The sequence below is a fragment of the Carassius gibelio genome, chromosome B17 (genome assembly GCF_023724105.1).
Source record: "Carassius gibelio isolate Cgi1373 ecotype wild population from Czech Republic chromosome B17, carGib1.2-hapl.c, whole genome shotgun sequence".
Lineage (NCBI taxonomy): Eukaryota > Metazoa > Chordata > Actinopteri > Cypriniformes > Cyprinidae > Carassius > Carassius gibelio.
The window spans coordinates 27,511,972-27,534,367 of NC_068412.1; the positions used below are offsets into that span (position 1 = coordinate 27,511,972).

The following is a 22,396-nucleotide window of genomic DNA, read 5'->3' on the forward strand; positions in this document are numbered from 1 at the left end:
TATTATATAAAAAATATTTTTGTTATAAAATAAATACTTTTGTTTTATTTTAAATCAATTCAAATAACTAACAATTTAATTTAATTTAATTTAATTTAATTTTATTTTATTTTATTTTATTTTATTTTATTTTATTTTATTTTATTTTATTCACCCATGCTCAAACCAAACTACCTAAGCGCCAATTAGTGTATTCTGAATTTATGCAACTATTTTTGATCAAATAATGCAGACTTGGTGAGCAGAAAAGTCTTCTTTCAAAAACATTAAAAATATTAATGATTCCAAACCTATGTTTTTTCAGTATCAAAACTTTCATACGTTTCTTGATTTACAGTATATTGTATCACCAAAACTGGTTATCACAGAAAGCTCTAGAAGGATAGAGTTTCAATAAATCATCATCAGCACTAATTATAGATCATAACATAAAACGCAAGTGTTGGAAGACACCTCCGTATCTATATTCAGAACGCTCTTCACGCTCCGTTTTGGAGATCACTGTGCACTCATAAAACTTGAGGTTGCATCAAACCTTTGTTTGGCGTCCCCTTCGGTAAACCAGGGACCGTATTTCACACTATCAAAGATGCAATTCACAGGCCGCAGAGGATAGTTTGCAAAGAGGACTTGTGGGTTGGAGGTCTGTGGAGAACAATAATGCCTCATTTCTTCAACAGACACTTACGGTGGCTGGAGCTCCATCAAGTTGTCTTGCTCCGTGGTTTGACACAAGTATTCCATCCACCCCGTACTTCAGAGCGTCTTTGGCATCTTCGGCTAAAACGGCGAGATTCACCATGAGCCGAACATTACTTACTGCGGTTCTTCTGAAGCAGTCTTGCGTTTTTTCTAATTCTACAATTTGGAGCCAAAATCTTTTGCACGGAGGAAACTATGTAACATTGCAATTATGGTATGCAAAGCTGTCTTTATCTGGATTTAAATGAAGAGTTCATGCAAAGATGACAATTTGCTGAAAATGTGCTCACCCTCAGGCCATCCAAGATTAGGATGAGTTTGTTTCTTCATCAGATTTGGTTGCATTGCATTACTTTCTCAGCAATGGTTGCTCTGCAGTTAATGGGTGCTGTCAGAACGAGAGTCCAAACAACTGATAAAAACATCACAATAATCCACAGAACTCCAGTTCATCAGTTAACATCTGGAGAAGACAAAAGCTGCATGTTTGTAAGAAACAGTTCCTTAATTAAGACTTTTTTGACTTCAAACTATTGCTTTTGAGAGTCCATAAATCAAAATAACGCTTTCTTCAGTGAAAAAGTCAATCTCTTGTTGTCTCCCACATCAAAATCCAGCTATATATTTGTTTAGAGCTGTTTTGGCTTGTAAACGATGCATGATCCACAGATTTCTCTACAGAGTCATCTTTTCCCACTGGAAGAAGCGCTATTATGGATTATGGCAACGATATTTAACAATATATTGTAAAATATCGTATTGTATCGTAAATATCAATATTTTATTTTATTTTCTTACACACACACACAGCTTTTGGCTTCTCAAGATACTAACTGAACTGGAGTGCTGTGGATTATTGTGATGTTTTATCAGCTGTTTGGACTCTCGTTCTGACGGCACCCATTCACTGAAGAGCATGCATTGACGAGACACTGATGCAATGCTACATTTCTCCAAATCTGATCAAGAAACTAACTCATATACATCTTGGATGAACTGAGGGTAAATAAACTGTAAACTGATTAAAATTTCTTGGGTGAACTATTCCTTTAAAACTTTTATTCCAAGCATTTCTGTTGCTATTGCACCTACTCCTTTAGGAAACTATTGCTCAAAAATAGCATCATGATGTCGATTTTTGAACAGGAAAGCAACTTCAGAAAAGGTGAAAAATTAGCTTGACAAAGTGTAATTTAATTTCTCCAAGTCTGATCTGTTCGGAAAACTCCCGAAAATGATTAAATGGCGTTTTTCCTTTCAGCCGAGGCCAACAGGAAAGGATGCACTTTTCAAGAAGAATTATGTTCCACACATGAGCTAAAATAACTAATGGCCTTCCCCATTTACTCCCCCTCAACATACATTTCTGAGTTTGTCAGGGAACACATTTAAATCCTTGGGTCTGCGCTGAAATGAAAAGATTGTGTGTGTGTGTGTGTGTGTGTGTGTGTGTGTGTGTGTGAGAGAGAGAGAGAGAGTTGTGGCTCTTTATTTACAGAATGTGCTATTACCAGAGCCAAAGAGAAGATAAAAGTTTATCTGAAGACACAATAACAGCAGTAAAGCTTCTAGACGTTTCTGAGATAACCTCAGTGCTCACAGACTGACTGCTTTTTCCTCCCTGGAGAAAAATGACACGTTATCTTTAATTAGCGGCCCCTCGCTGACAGACGGGGTCGGCCGGCCGCTTTGTTTTGATTAGATTATGCAAATGGACCGTTCTGTATCAGTGAGGGGGAGCATTCCACAATCTTAAACATAAAGGTTCCATTTAGAACCAAAGAGTCAGAACTTTACACAAACCTAAAACAAACCTATAATGCAACATCAAGAATGTTACCAATCTCCGTAAGACCTTTATTTTTAAGGTTGTAGGCAACAAAGGCGGTTTGAGAGAGAAAAGACATTATGAAAGTGGACTTTCATGGCTTTATTTCATTGTTGGCTTTGAGGTCAGCTAGTGTTTTACTAGTGAAAGTTTTCTCTTTTTAAATATGTAATGTTTTCATAACTTGCATTTATTCGGCCACTTTTTGCAAGCAGAACAGGTTTGTCTCTCAGTGCCTAAGATATCCCACAGTCCTATGCGTGCTGTTTTTTTGGAAAGAATCAAAATGATGTCTGATCGAATTGTTTATAGCTGTAAATGTATTGCACATTTTAAAAAACTTATTTATTTTTTTATTTTTATTTTTATTTTATTTATGTAGTTTTTCATATTTATTTTTTTAAATTTCATATTGTTTTTTATTTTATATTTGTCGTATTTTCACTTTAATTTCATTTAATTTAATTTAATTTTCTATTTTATTTAATTCATATGATCATGTTTACTTTATTGTACATACTTTATCATAAATTTGTCTATTTTTCCACCTTTATCTAACTTTATAAAGTGACCTTGGGTAACCTTGGAAATGCAAACAAACAATTTTATTTTATTTTATTTTATTTTATTTTATTATTAATTATTTAAATTTTTTTAAACACAGACACTAAATCTTGTTTGATTGTCACAGATGATATGAGTGCAACATTTTTATATGTTAAAAATAAATTTTATTTAATTTAAACATTTTAATAAAAAAAAACATAATATAATAATATATATATATTTTTTTTTTTTGCATTGCATTGCCACTAAATCTTTGTTTGGGTATCTCTGATGTTACGGTGCATTTGAAGCCTGTCTGAATCCTGTGAAGTCACAGTTTTGGACACAAGCACACATGACATGACAGCTCCTCAAATCCCCAAACACTGCCGGATGGCTCACCTGTCTAAAGTGGAAGAAAGTGACATGAGATACAGCCAAGTATGGTGGCCCATACTCAGAATCCGTGCTCTGCATTTAACCCATCCAAAGTGCACACACACACACTGTGAACACACACCCAGAGCAGTGGGCAGCCATTTATGCCCAAGACTCGAACCCACAACCCTAGGGTTAGGAGTCATACTGTCTAACCACTAGGCCACGACTTCCCCTTTATCAAAACCCCTTTGACCACCACACGCAGCGAGGTCATTCTCTTCACCGTGGCATCTATGGCCTGAGTTACATACACCACCAGGCCGCTGTCCTCCCCGTAAACCCTCTTTTGAGGAGAAGGCTAAATCAGGGGTCTCGAAATTAGCCATTCTGGAAAAAAAAAAGGAAATCAAGAGTGCAAAATGGAATTAGTCCTGCGAGTGTTGTTTTTGGTCGGGGTTTTATCCAAACTGCAGAGCTCAAGCTCAAAGGCACCTTGTTGCCCCTGCTGCTCTTTGATTTGTGCGGCCGAGAGAAAGTCTCCGGGAGGGTTGAGATGAAGTTCATGTTGTGTCACCGCTGATGGAAACGGAGGCAGTGCTGAAATATACGATGGGACTGTGATGCTCTTTTGGATTTCTAATTGCCGTAATTCACCTCGTGGGATCCGGAGCAGGACGGCTTTACTTTCATGAGGGCATTTTTATAGCGGGCCACTGTTGGCATATCTGTAGAACTGCTGATATCTGAATGTTTCCCCACATAAAAAGCATAATGTAGCGAGTGTTGACGGAGCTGAAGCGGCGAGTACGAATCCCCACGAGCGGCGTGATCTACTGTCCCAGAGAGATTTGTTTCCATAAATGCATAAAGCTCTTCAGTGAGCGCTTCGCTTTTCAACGACTGACAGAAAACCGAGGCCCTGTTTATTAAGAAACCTCACGGGAATCGTAAAAGGATAAACTATACAGATCATTTTTTCTGTATAGTTCTTGTGAGGTTTCTTTATCACGTATTAAATCCAAACTGTAATGTTTACAAAGCAGCATCTGTTTGACTAGAAATATGTTAATGAAGTTGGTGCTTTATTGTAGATATTGCATTGTTTTATGTTGTTATAGTAGTTGGTATGCATTTGCTAAGGTGTTCTGAATGAATAAGGTATTGCTAAGCAATTGCTAAATGATACCGGGTGTAAAATTGGAAAATATAATTATAGATCTGACCATATAATTATGAATCTTTGGTGCAAAAGTCATAGAAGACACTGTGACAATATAATGACACGTTTGTACTGAAATCAGCATATAATCAGATCACTCTGTGTATATTCTGATCTCAGATCAGATGAAGAATTCACAGTGTGGATGTGATTTAACAAACGCAGCCAGCGATGTCTGTAAAGCATGCACACACACACACACACACACATCACGTGTGGTTGTCTCAGCGTTGACCTCAAATGAGAGGGCAGCTTAAATGGGTTGTGCACGTCATCACGTCGCCTGCCAAGATAAGGTGTGTCCACTGTGACAAAGATACCCTTATACCCGTCCTCCTCGGCCCTCCTGACCAGAGACTGAGTCAGCGCTCTCTCTTTATGTGTGTGTGCCTCCAGTGCTTCTTCTGTGGTGGAGGTGGTCCATGAGCTCGGCATCATCCCCGTGTCACAGGACAGGATTCCTGCGGATGGGAAGACACCAGAGACATCACAACAGCAGGGTGATTGTCATAAGGGCACTCAATGGTCTTGGGTGTGAACCATCCGTTAACTACGCTATCTAAAGTTAATGGGATCTGTTTTGAGATCATAGATCCCTCACAAAGTGCCATGCTAACAGATTTCTGCCTCAACACTATATGTAAGTTCCAGAATAAAACTGGTCATCCGATATTCACTACTACTGACAGTTGTACAACGTCATGGAAGTCCATTTCAGCTACAAAAGAAAAAAATTAAGCGATATATGACATCATTTGAAAATGTGAGATTAAAAAATCACAACGTCATAATTAAGATTTTTCAATCTAATAATTTAGACATTTATCTCATTATAATTTTTTGTGATTATTTAAAGTATTTATCTCATAATTATGCATTTTGTCTTCATTTGGATTTTTTATCTCATAATTATGAATGATATTATCTCTACTTTATATCTCAATTAACTTGGTATGTTATTATTTCAACTTTTTATTATTATTATCTCATAATTCTGAATCCGTATGTTTAACTTTTATCTCATTTTTATCTCTTTTATTTCATAATTACGACTTCCGACCTCTTATCTCATGACTTTTTGTCTTAACTTGGACTTTTTATGTAATAATTCCAAGCATTATCTATTTTTTATTTCTCTTCTATTTTTCTTCTGTATATGTCATAATTGTATATGTCAATATTTTATCTCATAATCTTGACTTTGTCTTTTTGTCATATTTATGACTTTTTGATTCCTCGTTTTTTATTTCATGTTAGTGCATAATTCTACCTTTTTATCTCATAATTGACTATGACATCATTTCAGCTTTTATTTATTACTTATGTAATCATTTTACCTTTTTATTTTCTGATTATGACTTAGTATGTCATAACTGTAACTTTTAATCTTATAATTATTTATGTAATAATTTATTTCTTATACACTGCAACCACACTGCAACTATAGTATTAGCTCATACTATGGTAGCCATGACTTATTTTTAAGGGTAATGTGAGTGTGATTGGGAGCAGGAGAGACTGTAGTAATGAAGGAAAGACTAATGGTGCCACCATGTGGTCAGTTATAATAATTGCATACAGTTTGTAGCTCCAGAATCACAACTCCTATTCAAGAACAACAACGTTATATGCAACCGGGGCTAGTTGTCACAATTATTATTTTATTATAATTTTCTTATTATTAAGAATGGGTGGGTTTATGTATACATTTATTATAGTAAAAAAAATAATGAAACCTATTATGAAACCTGTTATGAAAACCTATTGATACATTAAATACAGTCTAAAGTTAATTGTTATATTTCTTTAAGAAAATAAAAAAAATAATAATGTATATTTTGATGGTCATGGCTCATAAATTTGCAACGTTTGGATTCTATACAAATAATTATAATAATAAATCAACATTGCATTTGTGGAGGAATTTTCAGCAAAATATATTGAATAAAACAATTAAGAATTGCAATTGCAACTAGCTATTGACTCTGTGGAAACCATATTTATATTTAATGTGTTTGTTTTCCTGTAGTGTATGACTTCACTCTGATGGTCACTTGATTTTGTGTTAATATTTGCGTTGATTTCGTGACTCACTGAGTCGTCTGACCGCAGCTCACTTAACTTTCACAACGCGTGTCTGTAACCTGGTCTTGTTTGCACATTTTATAAATATGTATATATGACTAATATATATATATATATATATGTATGAGTAATAGAGTGGCATTCTTGATCTGCTGACACTGCTGTAAGGCCGTGTTTAGGTCTTTAGGGTTCTTCTGCCCACCCAAGATAAACACACATGATTATAACTGACCCCACACAACCCAGAGAGACTGTCTAAAATTAGGCCAAAACATTCAGAAGAATTCAGTGTAATTCTTGTCAACGTTGTAATAGATTGACTCAAACTATTACAGACTGACTCGTGCTGTTTACTTCATGACTTAAAAACAATTTGCCAGAGTTATTACCTGTTTGCTGTTTTATTTTTAACATTGTTTCATTTTTCTTACTGAATTTTTGTATATACAGAAGCTTGATGATTCTGAATAGGGTTTATAGACTATTATATGTTATATTTAAAAGGTGTTCTTCACAAATCTCTAAATAAATTTGATTAAACAAAAGATTTTCATTGTGAGTACATTCCCTCATTATTGTGTGACAACATGCCCCATTGTAGTATGTGTTCAATTAAAAGTGTGTGTGTGTGTGTGTGTGTGTGTGTGTGTGTGTGTGTGTAATAACAGTAAAACTATAGATTTTTTTCTAGCAAAAAAAAAAAATTAATGGTTTGGAAAAAATCCAAATTATGAGATACAAAAATAGAAATCATGTGATTAAAAAGTCGAATTTGTGACACAAAGTCAACATAATGACAAGTTTTAATTAATTATGACTTTTTATGTGATACAGTAATTCTGACTTATCTGTTTAACTTTTATCTCATGATTTATTATTTCATAATTTCAACTTTATCTCATAATTACAGTATGACTTACAATGTCATTATTTTGCCTTTTTATATCATACTGTAGTTTCAACTTTTGTAGTAGTTTCAATAATCATAATTATGAATTATCAACTTTTTATCTCATATTTAAGGCTTAGTGTGTCAATATCAACTTTTTGTCAGAATTTTTTCTTTATGTTGTCATTTTTTAGCTTTTTTAGTTATGACTTAGCATTAGCGAGTTAGACTTGTCATTTTTTTCACTAAACTTATTATATTATTTCATGATTTTGACATTTTATGTCATTTTCTTATCTCTATTATCTCATATTAATGCCTTAGAATATCAGTTTAGACTTTTTTTCTCATATTTTCTGACTTTGTAATCAACTTTTTGTTTTAAATGACTACTTCCACAATGCAAATATTGATTTATATTAAAACATAGTTATAATTTATTAGAATTGTTAATCATAATTATTATTGTTAATAAGTATTTAACTTTTTTTCTATAAATGTATTTTTATTCTATTAATTTAATTAATTATGGTTAGGATTCAATGTTTTACAGGATATATATATATATATATATATATATATATATATATATATATATATATATATATATATATATATATAAATAATTATAGATAATAATAATAATAATAATAATAATAATAATTGTCACATATTTTATACATTTTATTCTGTTAATTTTAGTTCTATTAACTTAAATAATACAAATTCATTTTTAAGTTTTGTTGCTTTTACATTTTTGTCTTCTTAATTGTCTCAAATAATGTAATATAATTTATTCATGGTCCTAAATAATTAAACATTTAATAAATAATAATCAAAAAATAAAAAATTATATATATTTTTTTTTTTTTTTTTTTTTTTTTTTGGGGGGGGTGGGGGTGGGGGGGGCTTAACTATCATCAGATAATGTAAGCGTGTCTTAAAGGTCACAAAATTAGGCTTCATTCAGTCAACGAAACTCAATTTCTTGGGGTGGACTGTATTAGAGACAGGTCTGGTGAGATTCTCTGTTGATCGTGAGTAGATCGCAGCAGTATTTCTCCTCCAGCACAATCTTCAGCGTGTGGAGGATGTTGAGATGTGCATCTCCTCTCAGCCTCCTCTGCAGCTTTATGTAACAGCTTTCCAGAGTTCACTCATCAACACATCAAACTATCACAAGCTCATTCCTTTGAAACATTTAATTCAAATGACTCTTCTCCCATTTAACCAATTTCTATGAAAATCAACTCATAAAAACTGAGAGTGATAGTAATTTTAACACGTGACACAAATGAAACAGCTCCTATATTCCAGCTCTGCTAATTCTGCGCTTTCATCAACCAGCTTCATGATTTGCTTTTAAACACTATTGAAGGAGGAATATGTCTGATGATGTTTTTTTTTTTCAGTATTGCAAAATTCATAAAAAATGAAATGATGTCTATGTTTTATTTACATATTTTTTTATTTCTTATAATTTTTTTGAATATTTGTAATTAAAAAATCTTACTGTTTTGTCACTTTTATTAGCTTTTTTAATGGCTTTGGATCAAAGACGGAAAAGTGTTTAAGCATTAACCCCCCCCCCCCCCCCCCCCCCCAAAAAAGTTTTCTGTTTAATTTAATTGCAATTTTGGTTTTGTTTTTCTGGGCAAAAAATAAATATCATACATTTTGCCCTGATTTACAGAAGACACGCAGTAAAATGTCATTCAGTGTAACAATCTTTTCAGGCATATTTACAACAAAAATCTATTTATGACATATTAAAAGACTAATTACTTTCACTCCAAATACTAATGAGTTGTAATTTAACATTTAAACATTTGCCACTATCCTAGGTTTTGCCCATTTGTCAGTATTTTTTTTTTTTTACTAATTTAAACCACAATAAAATTTAGTATGCTCTATTATTCATTTAGATATTTTAATATGTACACATCAGAATAAGCATGTTGTTTGAATTTTTGCATAAATATTGTGTTACACTGAATGACAATGTAACATTATTTCAACCAAATTTTGAAATTTTATTCTCCAAAAACTTATTTGAAACCTTAAAACTAGACATTTTACTTAATGTGGTTTCTATGGACACAAAATCAACTTTGTACATTTCTTTTGATGCGGACATCTTAACGTCTTTGACCCCTATATAGGTTTTTATATTGAGGTTTTCAGTGGTGGACAGTAACTGAGTAGCTTTACTTTGTTACTGTACTTAAGTACATTTTTCAAGTATCTGTACTTTACTGGAGTAGTTTTATTTTGAGAAACTTTTACTTTTACTTCACTACATTCCAAAGCATAAGATCGTACTTTTACCTTCATTTCATAAAACATATCGTTATTCCCTATAATATATCACGTGCTCCGACACGCAGAAGCGGTGTCTGATTCATCATGAACGAACTGAGTCTTTTCAAAATAAACTTTAATCGGATCGCAAATCGCACCAAACGATTCGTTTACGAATTAGAATGATCCGATTGCAGCTGTTCTGGAGTCGACCACTCACTGATTCAAATGAACCGTTTAGTGCGAGTCTCCAGAAGTAAGAACCGGCAGATCTTGTGAGCGCGCGTGCGTCTGTTGTTGCTAAAAGTAAGTTATTAATGTCGAAATTTAGGATTAATTATTGTAACTGAAAATCATATTTAGGTCAAAATTGTCAGTTGTTTGGGAACTAAATCCGCTGTAAAGAGTGATCTGTTTAAGCCCACTGAAATGCTCCAGTGCAAACGATGCAGACACATCAATCAGCGTCTCTGTGTTTTAGGTTAAAAAATAAAATAAAATAACCTTAAACTAACACAGATTTAATAAAATAACTCATGCATGTCCAAATTCCCCGCCACCGTAATATTAACATGCTACCATGACGTCTGTTTTTATATTGTGTATCAACAGTAACGTTATACATATGTATATTGTTTGGATAAACTAGACGAGTAACGTTAGACAGACATGAATGTTTATTCATAACCGTACTGAAAATAAGTACATATTGTAGCTGATGCTAAATGTCTAGCTAACAAGCTTGCTGGTGCTAACTTGAGGTAATTTTTATAAATAATGTCCAAATATTTTTATTCAACCAAATTTTATTCAAATTTTTATATGAAACACTTTAAAACACAAGTCCATATCAGCAACAAAAATATATCTTGTCTCCATATAGTGGTTATTTTGGAAAAAATCCCAGGTATTTTGAGCAGTAGGATTATAAAAAAAAAAAGTGCTAATATAAAATTAAATTAGCCTATATAAAATTGCAAACATCTATTAAAGTGCATAACAAATTGAGTACTTTTGTACTTTCACTTGAGTGAAATTGAAAAAGGAGTACTTTTACTGGAGTAATATTTTATTATATGTATCTGTACTTTTACTCAAGTTTATTTATTTAATTTTAACTTTTTATTCATCAAAGAATCCTGAAAAAAGTATCACAGATTCCAAAATAATATTTGGTAGCACAACTATTAATAGTTTTAATAAATAATAAATTATAATATTTTCATAATTTCTAAAGATCATGTGACACTGAAGACTGGAGGAATGATGCTGAAAATACAGCAAATAGATTATATTTTAAAGGATATTAAAATAGAAACCATTATTTTATATATTTTATTTTGATAATTTAGAATTATTACTGAAATACAACTTTTTTTTCAAACAGTTAATTGAACAATAATAAATGAAGTACCTGAAGCTGACAATGAAGTAAATGTATAATAATTAGCAAAGATGATTAATTTAGCGCTGTAAATGCGCGCGTGAGGGGAGGAGACGCGCCGCGGAGCGTCAGATGCGCATGAGGAAACACAGCAGAAAGGTAGGAAACTTCACTCCTCTTATTATTTCTCTTTTACTATAGCGATTTATTTTTAGATACGTGATCTGAGTCTTTCATAGATTTGTAGAGTTATTAGAGTATAGAGTTATTAGAGAAATGGAGTTATTTTTTACATTCTTTGGTCGAAGTTTTCAGATCGGCACTTCGGAGCCTGTTCGCGACTCGATTGATTCATATCGGGACTTCGGAGCCTGTTCGCGACTCGGTTGATTCAGATCGGCTCTTCGGAGCATGTTCGCGACTCGGTTGATTCAGATCGGCACTTCGGAGCCTGTTCGCGACTCGGTTGATTCAGATCGGGACTTCGGAGCCTGTTCGCGACTCGGTTGATTCAGATCGGCACTTCGAGCATGTTCGCGACTCGGTAGATCGGCACTTCGGAGCCTGTTCGCGACTCGGTTGATTCAGATCGGCACTTCGGAGCATGTTCGCGACTCGGTTGAGTCAGATCGGCACTTCGAAGCCTGTTCGCGACTCTGTTGATTCAGATCGGCTCTTCGGAGCCTGTTTGCGACTCGGTTGATTCAGATCGGCACTTCGGAGCCTGTTTGCGACTCGGTTGATTCAGATCGCCACTTCGGAGCATGTTTGAGATTTTTTTAAATTCAGATCTGGACATCGAAGCAGGAAGTGTTTGTCAAACACTTAATTGGTGATAAATGGATATTTGGACTTGAGGCTTTTTTTTTTTTTACCTGTCGATTCAGCATGGACCCACACACAAAGGTGGACACACTCTAGACTTGATCATCTTCATCCATTGTTATTAAGGACGTTATTCATAACCGTACTGAAAATAAGTAAATATTGTTAGCTGATGCTAACTGTCTAGCTAACAAGCTTGCTGGTGCTAACTTGAGGTGATTTTTATAAATAATGATTTGTGTACTTCCACCACTGGCGGTTTTAGTTTTAGTTATTTTAGGACATCAAGTTAAACCAAATCAACTGAGAAATGTAGCTTTGGCAACTTGCTGAAATAAAAGTTTTCTTGTATTTAATTTAATTTCAAGTAACAGTTGTTTTGTTTTATGAATTCTTTCACTTGTCTGACCTATTTCAGGTCTTGGAGTCTCTAATAATCCTGATGAGTTGAATCAGGTGTGTTTGATTAGAGAGATGCATGCTGGGAGCTTCAGGATTCAGAAGTGCATATCAAGCTTTCCTGCAAGTTAGTTTCAGTTTTATGTTTGCATTCCTTTTCAGCGGCTCAGTGAGGCATACTGCATGTGAAGTGAAATCTGTCATCTTGTTATGAACTGATAAACATGAACAAAGTCTCAAACCTTCAGTAGGATGACCTCAACAACAGCAGACGGGAAACAATGTAAGCCCATTTGACATTTTTAATAGTCCTACAATAATGAAATACTTCAGATTTATATGTTGCTTGAAACTATTTCTAATTACTAAAAGCTGTACATGGCTACTTTTGAATGTTCATCAATGAAATAATATGGTTTTTGACAAAAGAAAGATGAATGGTGTAGTTATGAGGTTCAACGGAATTGGATTTACCCATATTATGTAATTTTATGCAAACTTTAATTTTTTTTTTCTTCTTCTATTCAAACAGTCTTGTATCTTTTGAAAATGTAGTATTCATATTTTAATGGTTATTCCAGTTTCTTCCTCTATAGATGTCTGCTTTAATAGAGTAAACACTTTAACTAATTGAAATCCCCATACTTAGTTGATTGGATAAAGAAAAGAAAAAAAAAAATACTATATATATATATATATATATATATATATATATATATATATATATATATATATATGTTACAGGTATTACAATTGAAATGTTAAAAGATGCACTAATTTTTATATATTCTCCAGAAAATAAATATAAACATGAGATAAACATGCTCCAATTTCTTGTTTCAGTTGATATACTAGAGTTAAAAGTTTTACAGAAGGGATTTCAGAATAAAAATGTATAAATATAAAAAATATAAATAGGAATAACACTGTAAGTGCTGCAGAAGTGAGGATGAAAACTCATTTTGAAAAAACATCCTATAAAAATAAGTGTCATTAAAATCTACAGATGCAAATAGATAAAGTGTGATCAATAAAAAAACAACAACAAATCAAACAATCATATTTGAACTTACAGGTCTATAAATGTTCAGAAAAGATACAGGAATAAAACTAAGTAAGAAGGGGAGAAGGGGAGAACAGAACCTATAAAAATATGTATTATAATTGAAAATGCAGACAGATAAAAGTGCAGTAAAAGCAACACTAAAAGTACATTTTTGGTTTTCTTTCCACTAATCTGAAACAACACATTATGGAAAGCCAAACAGTCCAAAATCGCTAAACTGACCAGTGGTTGAAAAAAAATATTTTTTTGCCTGTGGTTTCTTGAGGTAAATATGGAAGCCCGTTTCCACCACTGAATAAAGAATAAAAAAGGTAATTGTGACTTTTTATATCACAATTCTTGCATTTTTTTCCCCTCATAATTGCGTGATACAAACTTGGAATTGTGAGTTAAAATGTCATAAACGTGAGACATGAAGTTGCAATTCTGACATTTTTTCTCAGAATTATGTGATATAAACTTACAATTGCAAGAAAAAAATTAGACTGTAACTCGTGTTATAAAGTCACAATTGAGAGAAAAAATCTCTGTTATAAAGTCAGAATTGTGAAACTTATGCAGTGGCAGAAATGGGCTTACAATGGTAATAGCAATGTTTGCTTGGATGCAGAAACCAAGCCATTTTTAATGCTAACATAAACTAAAATATGAAACACTTTATAACAAGTCAAACTATTTAATGAACACAAACTCTGCAGTTATGAACAGCTTACACAACATCTGTCACGCAGTTAAATTGTATTTTCAGCATACAGAACAGATGCGCTGGTGTTTCTGTGCTGGTTTACAGCTTACAAAAGATTTACCAAGATGTATTTGCAACACAGATTCAAACAATCTGTCCGTAGTATAAAAATGAAATGCAATTGAGTGTTGCAATAGGTTGCACCGATTTTAATACCAAAGACCGACAAAGTTTTAGTGTGCAAATTATAAATTCAATTTGCAATTGCAGGGATTACACAACAAATCTACACTGTACAAAACAACATATTCATACCACTGAGAAATACTTTTCCTGAGACCTGGTACACAAAGCTTCCTCTGATAATACACTGTGTTAATGGAAATACAAGTATGGACAGTTTGTGCTATTGGACACTAAATACATCATGTGTGGATGAATGCAATAGTGCAAAAATACTCTTCATATTTATCATACTTTAAAAACATGTCCTTCTGAAAACAGTCTTGAGTTGTGGCACACAGCAAATCTAGAACAATAAAGGAATCATGGTAAAACAACTGTGTAATGCATGAATCTCATTCAACCTGTTAAGAACGTCATTCGTATTTCACTCCAAAATAAAGTTTTGCATTTTTTATGACAAGTACATTTATCCCAAATTCTCATTTCTGTAATGCATTAACAGTTTTCATTTGTCTTCATACCTATTACACATTTTGTTTAATAAAAATAAAATATTAAAATCATCGAGGCAGTACAACAAATACTACCATGATGCATAAAATACATTAATAGATTAAAGTTTGGAATAATTAAAATATTTCAATGTTTTCGAAAGAAGTCCCAAGGCTGCATTTATTTAATTTGAAAATACAGTAAAAATAGAAAATGTACTTCATTTTTATCCTCCTCCTCTGGGGTTTGGGTTTACTGAGGGTTGTGACTGTTTATGTTTGTGTCCACCCTTAGTAGTTATCAATAGAAAAAAAAGGAATGTATAGATTTATTACTGCGCTTTAATTGTATTTTGCATATTAGTATCTTGCACCTTTTTCACTTTAGAATACAAAATACAGTAAAAATAGCAATATTGTGAAATATTATTATCATTTAAGATAACTGACTTATATTTTAATACCTTTTATAATGTAATTTATTTATTTGATGCGAAGCTGAAATTTCAGCAATCATGACTCCAGTCTTCAGTGTCACATTATCCTTCGTCACACTGATTTTTAAGAGATCATGTGATACTGTATGTGCTTAATCAGCATGAACTAATGTCAATTATTTATTAACAGGCTGTATTTTTTCTTTAGGTGAAATATGCCAGTTTTTTCCCCCTTTTTTGAGAGATTCATCCTAATACATTGTAAACTTTTTTTCATAACATTTATAATTTATAACTTAAATTATGTGCATTTATATGCTTGACACTTATGGAAAATTTTATGTTAAAGGTGGGGTATGTATTTTTTTTACTGTGAACTGAAAAAAAACTGAAGAAGGTCTATCAGTGTTTGGCATCAAACTTTCAGCAATACATTGAAGCAAATACTCTTGAAAACTAAACTGAATTGAACCGCAGCGAGAAGCAGGTCAAATGCAGGAAAGCATTGAATGAACAAACGATGATCTGCATTCTTGATGCACAAATCAGCTGATAGCTGGCGTTGCATTGCATATCCTACAGATATGGCCGTTTCGTCTTGTTTTTGGGGCGACTACAGTGGTTTATGCAGTGAGATTATGTTCCCTCAGTAGTGTGCTGCGCCTGTGGTTTCCTTTTCCTCACTGAACTCTCTGCTGCCCCCTCTGACGGAGGCTGATCATCACTCATCGCTCCTTCCTCTTCAGTCGACTCGTCTCCAGACACTCGCTCGCTCTCGTTGTCCAGATCAGACGTATGTTTCTCCTCCATGAGGATGTCCTCCACCTCTTCCTCAGACACTTCCTCTTTTACTATCACGACTGCACAGAAACAAAGATCGAAATGATTTCAGTATTCATTATATTACAGAAGGTCCAATAACACCTTTTTTTATTGGCCGAGTAAAGTTGAATTTTCGAATTATTAATTGAACTATAAGTAAACTGTTATTTAAAAAAAATAAATAAACATCAACATAAAAAAAAACTGAAAATGAAACTTTATATATATATTTTTTCAAGTAAACTTATTTCAGCTAAAGTTGCCAAATAAAAAATTTTCTTTATTTAGTTTAACTTAATGTAGTAAAATATCTAAACTACATAGACAAAAACAAAAAAAAAAACTAAACCTTTAACAAAAGTTAAAATGAAAATGTAAAATATAACATTTAAAAACTAATGCAAAAAATATAAATAAAAACTACTATACAAAAATAACACTGAAACTGGGCATTAAATATTCACTATAATAATTTAATAAATAATTTATTAAATAATAATTTATTTAATAATTTTTGATAATAATTATTTAATAATAATTTATTAAAAGCTGTTAATATTTAATGCAGCTGAACTAATATGGACTAACAATGTATAGTTGTATTTTATTGATAAATATTATCATTAATAAAAACTGTACCAAATGCATATAGCCCAATTGTTAGTTAAGGCAATTTAGTAAAACTAATGTCAAATAAGTTAAACAAGAAGTTAAATAATACCAAAAATAAGGCGCAATAAGCAGTGATAAAAGTTTCAAACAACAATATTCTACATTAAAATATTTGAAGTAAAATAAAACATAATTCAGATAATTAATGCAGAGTAAATAATAAGTTTGTTTCTAATCTCACCTGTTTTGTCTGCTCTGTGCTTGGGTCTGGACGGCCAAATGCAGTCAGCGATCAAAACCAGCATCTAATTGAGATATATTGACCATTAGACTGAGTAATTATCCCAAACCCGGCAGCTGAAGTTCACTTTTGAAAGTTTAATCTACTACATGCGAGAACCACCCACCGGATCCTCAAAAGAGCCGCAGAATCGATCAGTGTTACACAACTTGCTGTTGTATAATGAAGGAACTTCTTTTTCAAAATGTATTATATAATTCCTTCTGCTGCAAGTCATCATGTATCAGTACAGTATGTGCGATCTGCTTCATAGATGAAGTCAAGTGCACTTTGTTGGCTCCCTTTGGTAAATGGTCTTTTTAGATCTGTGGCACGGATGCTCCGTCCGCAGGAATATTTATGCATGAGATACTTTCATGCAAAGAGTAAAGCATTTCACTTTAGGCTTGGAGCATGAATAATACATTAACCCATCTAAACTGTGAAAATTATGTTTTTACACTCACCAGGCCGAGCATCAGTCCCATGAAGAGCGTAATGATTGCAAAAATCACGTAAGAGCCCCAGGAAGGGATACCGAGCGTATTTGTCAGGTACGTGTGGATTTGCTGTGTTGGATGGACAAAATAGGATTATATTTAATACAAAACGACAATATCAAATCCAAACTTAACAGGTTTCTTCATTAAATAAAACTCCATTTGGTAGGTGAAAGCATAAAGTGACCAGAAAGGACTTAAGAGCATCAATAACATTTTACATTAGAAAATGAGATAATAAATGCATTGTAAGCTGATGTTAACAAATAGAATCCTACTATTAAGTGTTACCAAATTCAAACATAGTCAAACATATAGCTTCAGACATAGAAATTAAAGGAATAGTTCACCCGAAAATGACAATTTGCTGAAAATGTGCCCCCTCCAGGCCATCTGAGATGCAATTAATTTGTTTCTTCATCAGATTTGGAGAAATGTAGCATTGCATCACTTCCTCACTAATGGATGCTCTGCAGTGAATGGGTGCCGTCAGAATGGGAGTCTAAACAGCTGATAAAAACATCACAGTAATCCACACCACTCCAGTTCAACGGTTAACATTTAGAGAAGAGAAAAGATTAAACAAATCCATAATTAGGATGTTTTGATCTTTAAACCGTTGCTAAAATAAGTGTTGTAAACGCTGCTTGATCTGTGCGGATTTCTCTCCTGATTCACCCCACAACACTTTTTTGATTGGAGGAAGTGTCACTATAGATCATGGACTTTAATTTTAAATGTCTTATTGATGTCAAGACATTATTTTTGGACTGGAGTGCTGTGGATTACTTGTTGTGAAGGTTTTTTTTATTATTCTTTTTTATCAGCTGTTTGGACTCTCATTCTGACGGCACCCATTCACTGCAGAGCATCCACTGGTGAGCAAGTGATGCAATGCTACATTCCTCCAAATCTGTTTCTTTTATACATCTAATTTAGAGCAAATTGTCATTTTTGGCTTTTTTGAAGACAATACCACAGATCAAACTGGAAAATATTTCTTACTCTGATATACACGGACAGACGAAACAGATTAGCCATTCCTGACATTCTGTAAAAGAATAAAATGGTTTTAAACAAGGAGTTGTATACAAAATGCATTAAATTCGGACAACTTAATTTTATACAGTAAGCAAACACATCAGCCTTTTTTTCCCAGACAGTAAAGGTTGTATTTACAGGAGAGAGGATGGAGACTTCCATCCTGGCACCGGCTCAACCATCGCCCACTTCTTCTGCTCAACATACGCCTGGATATCCTCAATAGTCCGTGATGAAACATATTTGCGGAAATTTCCATCTTTAGCACTGTGGATGAGATGGGTTGTTCAATAGTATACTTTAAATTGGTACATGCTAATTTTAATCTAAAAATGGAATCTAAAAGAGCGTTCTGAAAGCCAGTTTTGCCATAATGCCTGAGGGAATATAAATTCAGCCATCTGAGGACTTACTGAAATATAGTCGGCAGTGTTGTAACCAGAAACCTCCCACTCAGACCTGCAGAACAAAAGAAGAGAGGATGGATATATTGATGCAGATAGGAGAGCAAGCAAACCCTATACCGGCCAAAGAAATCCCTTCGGCATGGGAAGGCGGTGAGCGCTCTATAGCAGCGCTGTAATAAGAGTAAAGCATGACAGATTTCTGACAGTAAGAGGCGTTTTCTCCCCGCCAACTGAGATTTCCACAGAAACACACGAAAGCCACACACTCCACTTCCACCCGCATCATTAGCCGCTTAAATGCATTTAAAATGCAATTAGCATTGGAAGGGAGTCGTCTAAATGAGTCTGATATAATGGTACAGTATTAATATTAAAGGCTTTCATCTGCTTGTGATGTCACTCGATGGCACACATCAAATATAGCTGATAATAACTGCAGGAGGAATTGAAATGAGTGATGTGTTGAAAGTCTAATTCCTTTTAAAGCCCCACAGGAGTTCATTCCAGCCACATGACTAAACTTAAAGAGCTCTGCGTGCAAACAATCCAGCAGTGTTTGATATAAATGCCAGACACACTGCTGTTGATCAGACCGGACGCAAACAAGGCGCTCATGTTGATGAGAGTATCATACGAACAGAATTATTTGCTTTGAATGTGCCACATCCTGTTTTATAATATTAGCGTCACTGCTGAAGTCTTTAGTTTAAACTCGGTTGTTGCATAATGTGAGGATGATATTGCATTGCATTTCATTCACTTGCTTTAAAAAAAATATGTATTAGTATATTGTTATTTAAAATACAAGATACAGTATAAATGAAAAACAATAATACGTACAGTCTGTGTGTGTGTGTGAAAATCATTCAAATAAAAAATTATATTAAAATGTATTCTTGTTACACTATTTGTATTTCCTATATACTACACACACACACACAAGATAGATAGATAGATAGATCCTTATAGACTTGAAATGATTTGCATTTTAATTTCAAAACTGTATCATAAACCGTGAGAAGCGATGGTCAAACCTGGTTGTTGTGTGACGTCGACTCTGCCCACTGATATTCCCAGACTTGCACCTTGTCTTCCAAGACTCTCCCAGTCTGTTTGTAAATGCTGGCACGCCGGACACCACGGAGCATAACTGATAAAACACATGAAACAGATCGATTCTATTACATGCATGCACTAAACCCGGTGCATAGTGAACCTAAAGGTGGGTGTGACCCTGAAGTGAACATGTAGCCTATACTGTAGGCCACGATTTACATCCACAATATTGGTGCATATAGATGCTTAATGCATAACATGACGATTTGAGACGATTTGCTTGCATTTATAAGTATTAATGCGCCAAAAAAAATATATTTATGAACACTTCCGGTTATAACACAACATACGCGTCACCGCCAGGCAGACAGTTATTGTTATTATTTTGATACATCGTATCAGTATAAAGTGTTGCAGCGCGCGGCAGATCAAAGCGTCATCGATTCGCAGCGCTATCGACACACGAATCCTGCAGCTCGTGATCAGGTGAGATCAGATCACACCACACATACTGCACTCACAATTTGATCATCCACTCGCCCTGCAGGATGAGCGTCCAGTTGGCGTCGGTCACCGTCAGCACATCACTAGCGTCCGTCCGAGCGATCAGTCGAGCCGCGAGCGTCAGGAACACAGCACACATCCAGCTGGAGCTTCTGTCATGTTTCAGCATGTCAACACGTCTCAGACTGACTCTCTGTCCCGCCATATTACTGCTGCTGCTGCTGCAGGGACACATGATTCAACACAAGCAGGAAGTACAGCAGCAGAACTCGACAGATGTGCAGGAAGCAGCACCTCTGCACTGTGAACTACTACCGTAATCTTCAGTGTTTCATAATTCATATTATAGCTCAAATATCATGTTCAACATTTTTTGTCAATATATATAAAAAAATAATAGCTATATAAGTAATACATTAGAAATTGTATTTTGTAATAGCTATAAGCCTAATAAATTAGTGCTGTCAAACGATTAATCGCAGCCAAAATAAGTTGTTTACATAACATATGTGCGTGTACTGTGTATATTTATGTATAGCCTATATAAATACACATATGCATTTATATATTTAAGAAAAATGTACGTTTGTTAAATATTTATACATGCTATAATTTATATGCATATAAATAAATACATATAACTACATGTAAATATAAGCACATATATTATGTACACAAAAACTTTTTTTGGATGCGATTAATCGCGATTAATAGTTTGACGGCCCCCCACACTATATATATATTACATTTTGTATTATTTAATTTTATTATAAATATACAAATACAATATTTTTATATTACTAATATAGCTTTTAATATTTTTTAATCTATATTTAAGTATTTTTATATTACTAATATAGCTTTTAATATTTTTTTATCTATATTTAAGTGTTGCAAATATATATATATATATATATATATATATATATATATATATATATATATATATATATATATATACATACACACACACACACACACAAACCATACACTAATAAAATATTTTAAAACATATTTTCAATGGATACAATGATATTACATATTTTTACAATTGTATGTATTTATTTTATAAAATATATTGCTGATTATTATGTGTCTATATAAGTATTTTCAAAAGCCTCCTGAGGAATTTCTCCTATGTTGGGGGTGTTATCTAATCTGTCCCACACACTGTGAATTAAAGGTGGATTTTATGTAGTTATGTTATTTCCTGTATATGTGAGCTCTGTTCAGGGACAGCCTTACATAACACATCACAGTATAACTCATAAATGCTTCATAAATAATATACAACACAAATGCTCAGATGAGGTTTTTTTTTCCTAATCAAAGATCAGTTTTATATTTTTTTCTGCAGTTATGTGAAAAAAAAAGATCACACTTATGCTTATTTATTTTTCTAGAAATGTAAAATCTGCATGTTTTGCTTGAGATAAATAAGCCTTTAGATTAGTTTGTAAGAGATGAAAGATGATGAGACGTTATTATGAGATGCATGATTGCATTCAGGGGTGAACTTTATAGGATTCAGATTCCCAGATGTGGAAGAGGAAAGAAAGAAAGAAAGAAAGAAAGAAAGAAAGAAAGAAAGAAAGAAAGAATGAAAGAAAGACTGCCACATGAGACGAGCCAGGGCTGTCTTTGTCAGTCAGTATCAGTGCATGAGTGGATTTATTATCCTCCTCCGTCTGAACTGGTCTATACTGGAAGCAGATGATGTATTTTGTCCTGTTCATTCAGTGTACTTCCT

The 22,396-nt window shown here is 33.4% G+C and overlaps 2 protein-coding genes and 1 long non-coding RNA gene across 3 annotated transcripts in view; 1 reads left to right on the forward strand and 2 right to left on the reverse strand.

Annotated features, from left to right (window-relative positions):
• Positions 1 to 22,396, reverse strand: part of LOC127976343 (zona pellucida sperm-binding protein 4-like) — a 191,339-nt gene that overhangs the window by 31,713 nt on the left and 137,230 nt on the right. The gene's annotated exons all lie outside the window — the stretch shown is intronic.
• On the forward strand, positions 12,649 to 19,979 carry LOC127976345 (uncharacterized). The gene is made up of 3 exons (XR_008157768.1): positions 12,649 to 12,842; positions 17,609 to 17,692; positions 18,820 to 19,979. It is a non-coding gene; the product is annotated as an uncharacterized LOC127976345 (long non-coding RNA).
• On the reverse strand, positions 14,497 to 20,896 carry LOC127976344 (thioredoxin-related transmembrane protein 1). The gene is made up of 8 exons (XM_052580708.1): positions 20,664 to 20,896; positions 20,121 to 20,236; positions 19,093 to 19,138; positions 18,818 to 18,946; positions 18,644 to 18,689; positions 17,606 to 17,707; positions 17,100 to 17,163; positions 14,497 to 16,284 (listed from the first exon to the last, which is right to left on the reverse strand). Exons 1-8 carry the CDS (start codon positions 20,879 to 20,881, stop codon positions 16,061 to 16,063), a joined length of 945 nt encoding a protein of 314 aa, XP_052436668.1. The 5' UTR covers positions 20,882 to 20,896; the 3' UTR covers positions 14,497 to 16,060.

Coding starts and splice junctions, on each gene's coding strand:
- LOC127976344 (XM_052580708.1), bottom strand. CDS start 20,881: ATGTGTCCCTGCAGCAGCAGCAGCAGTAATATGGCGGGACAGAGAGTC. Junction 18,690..18,817: donor AAGTCTCCATCCTCTCTCCT/GTAAATACAACC, acceptor ATTCTTTTACAG/AATGTCAGGAATGGCTAATC. Junction 17,164..17,605: donor TGGGACTGATGCTCGGCCTG/GTGAGTGTAAAA, acceptor TATCTCAATTAG/ATGCTGGTTTTGATCGCTGA.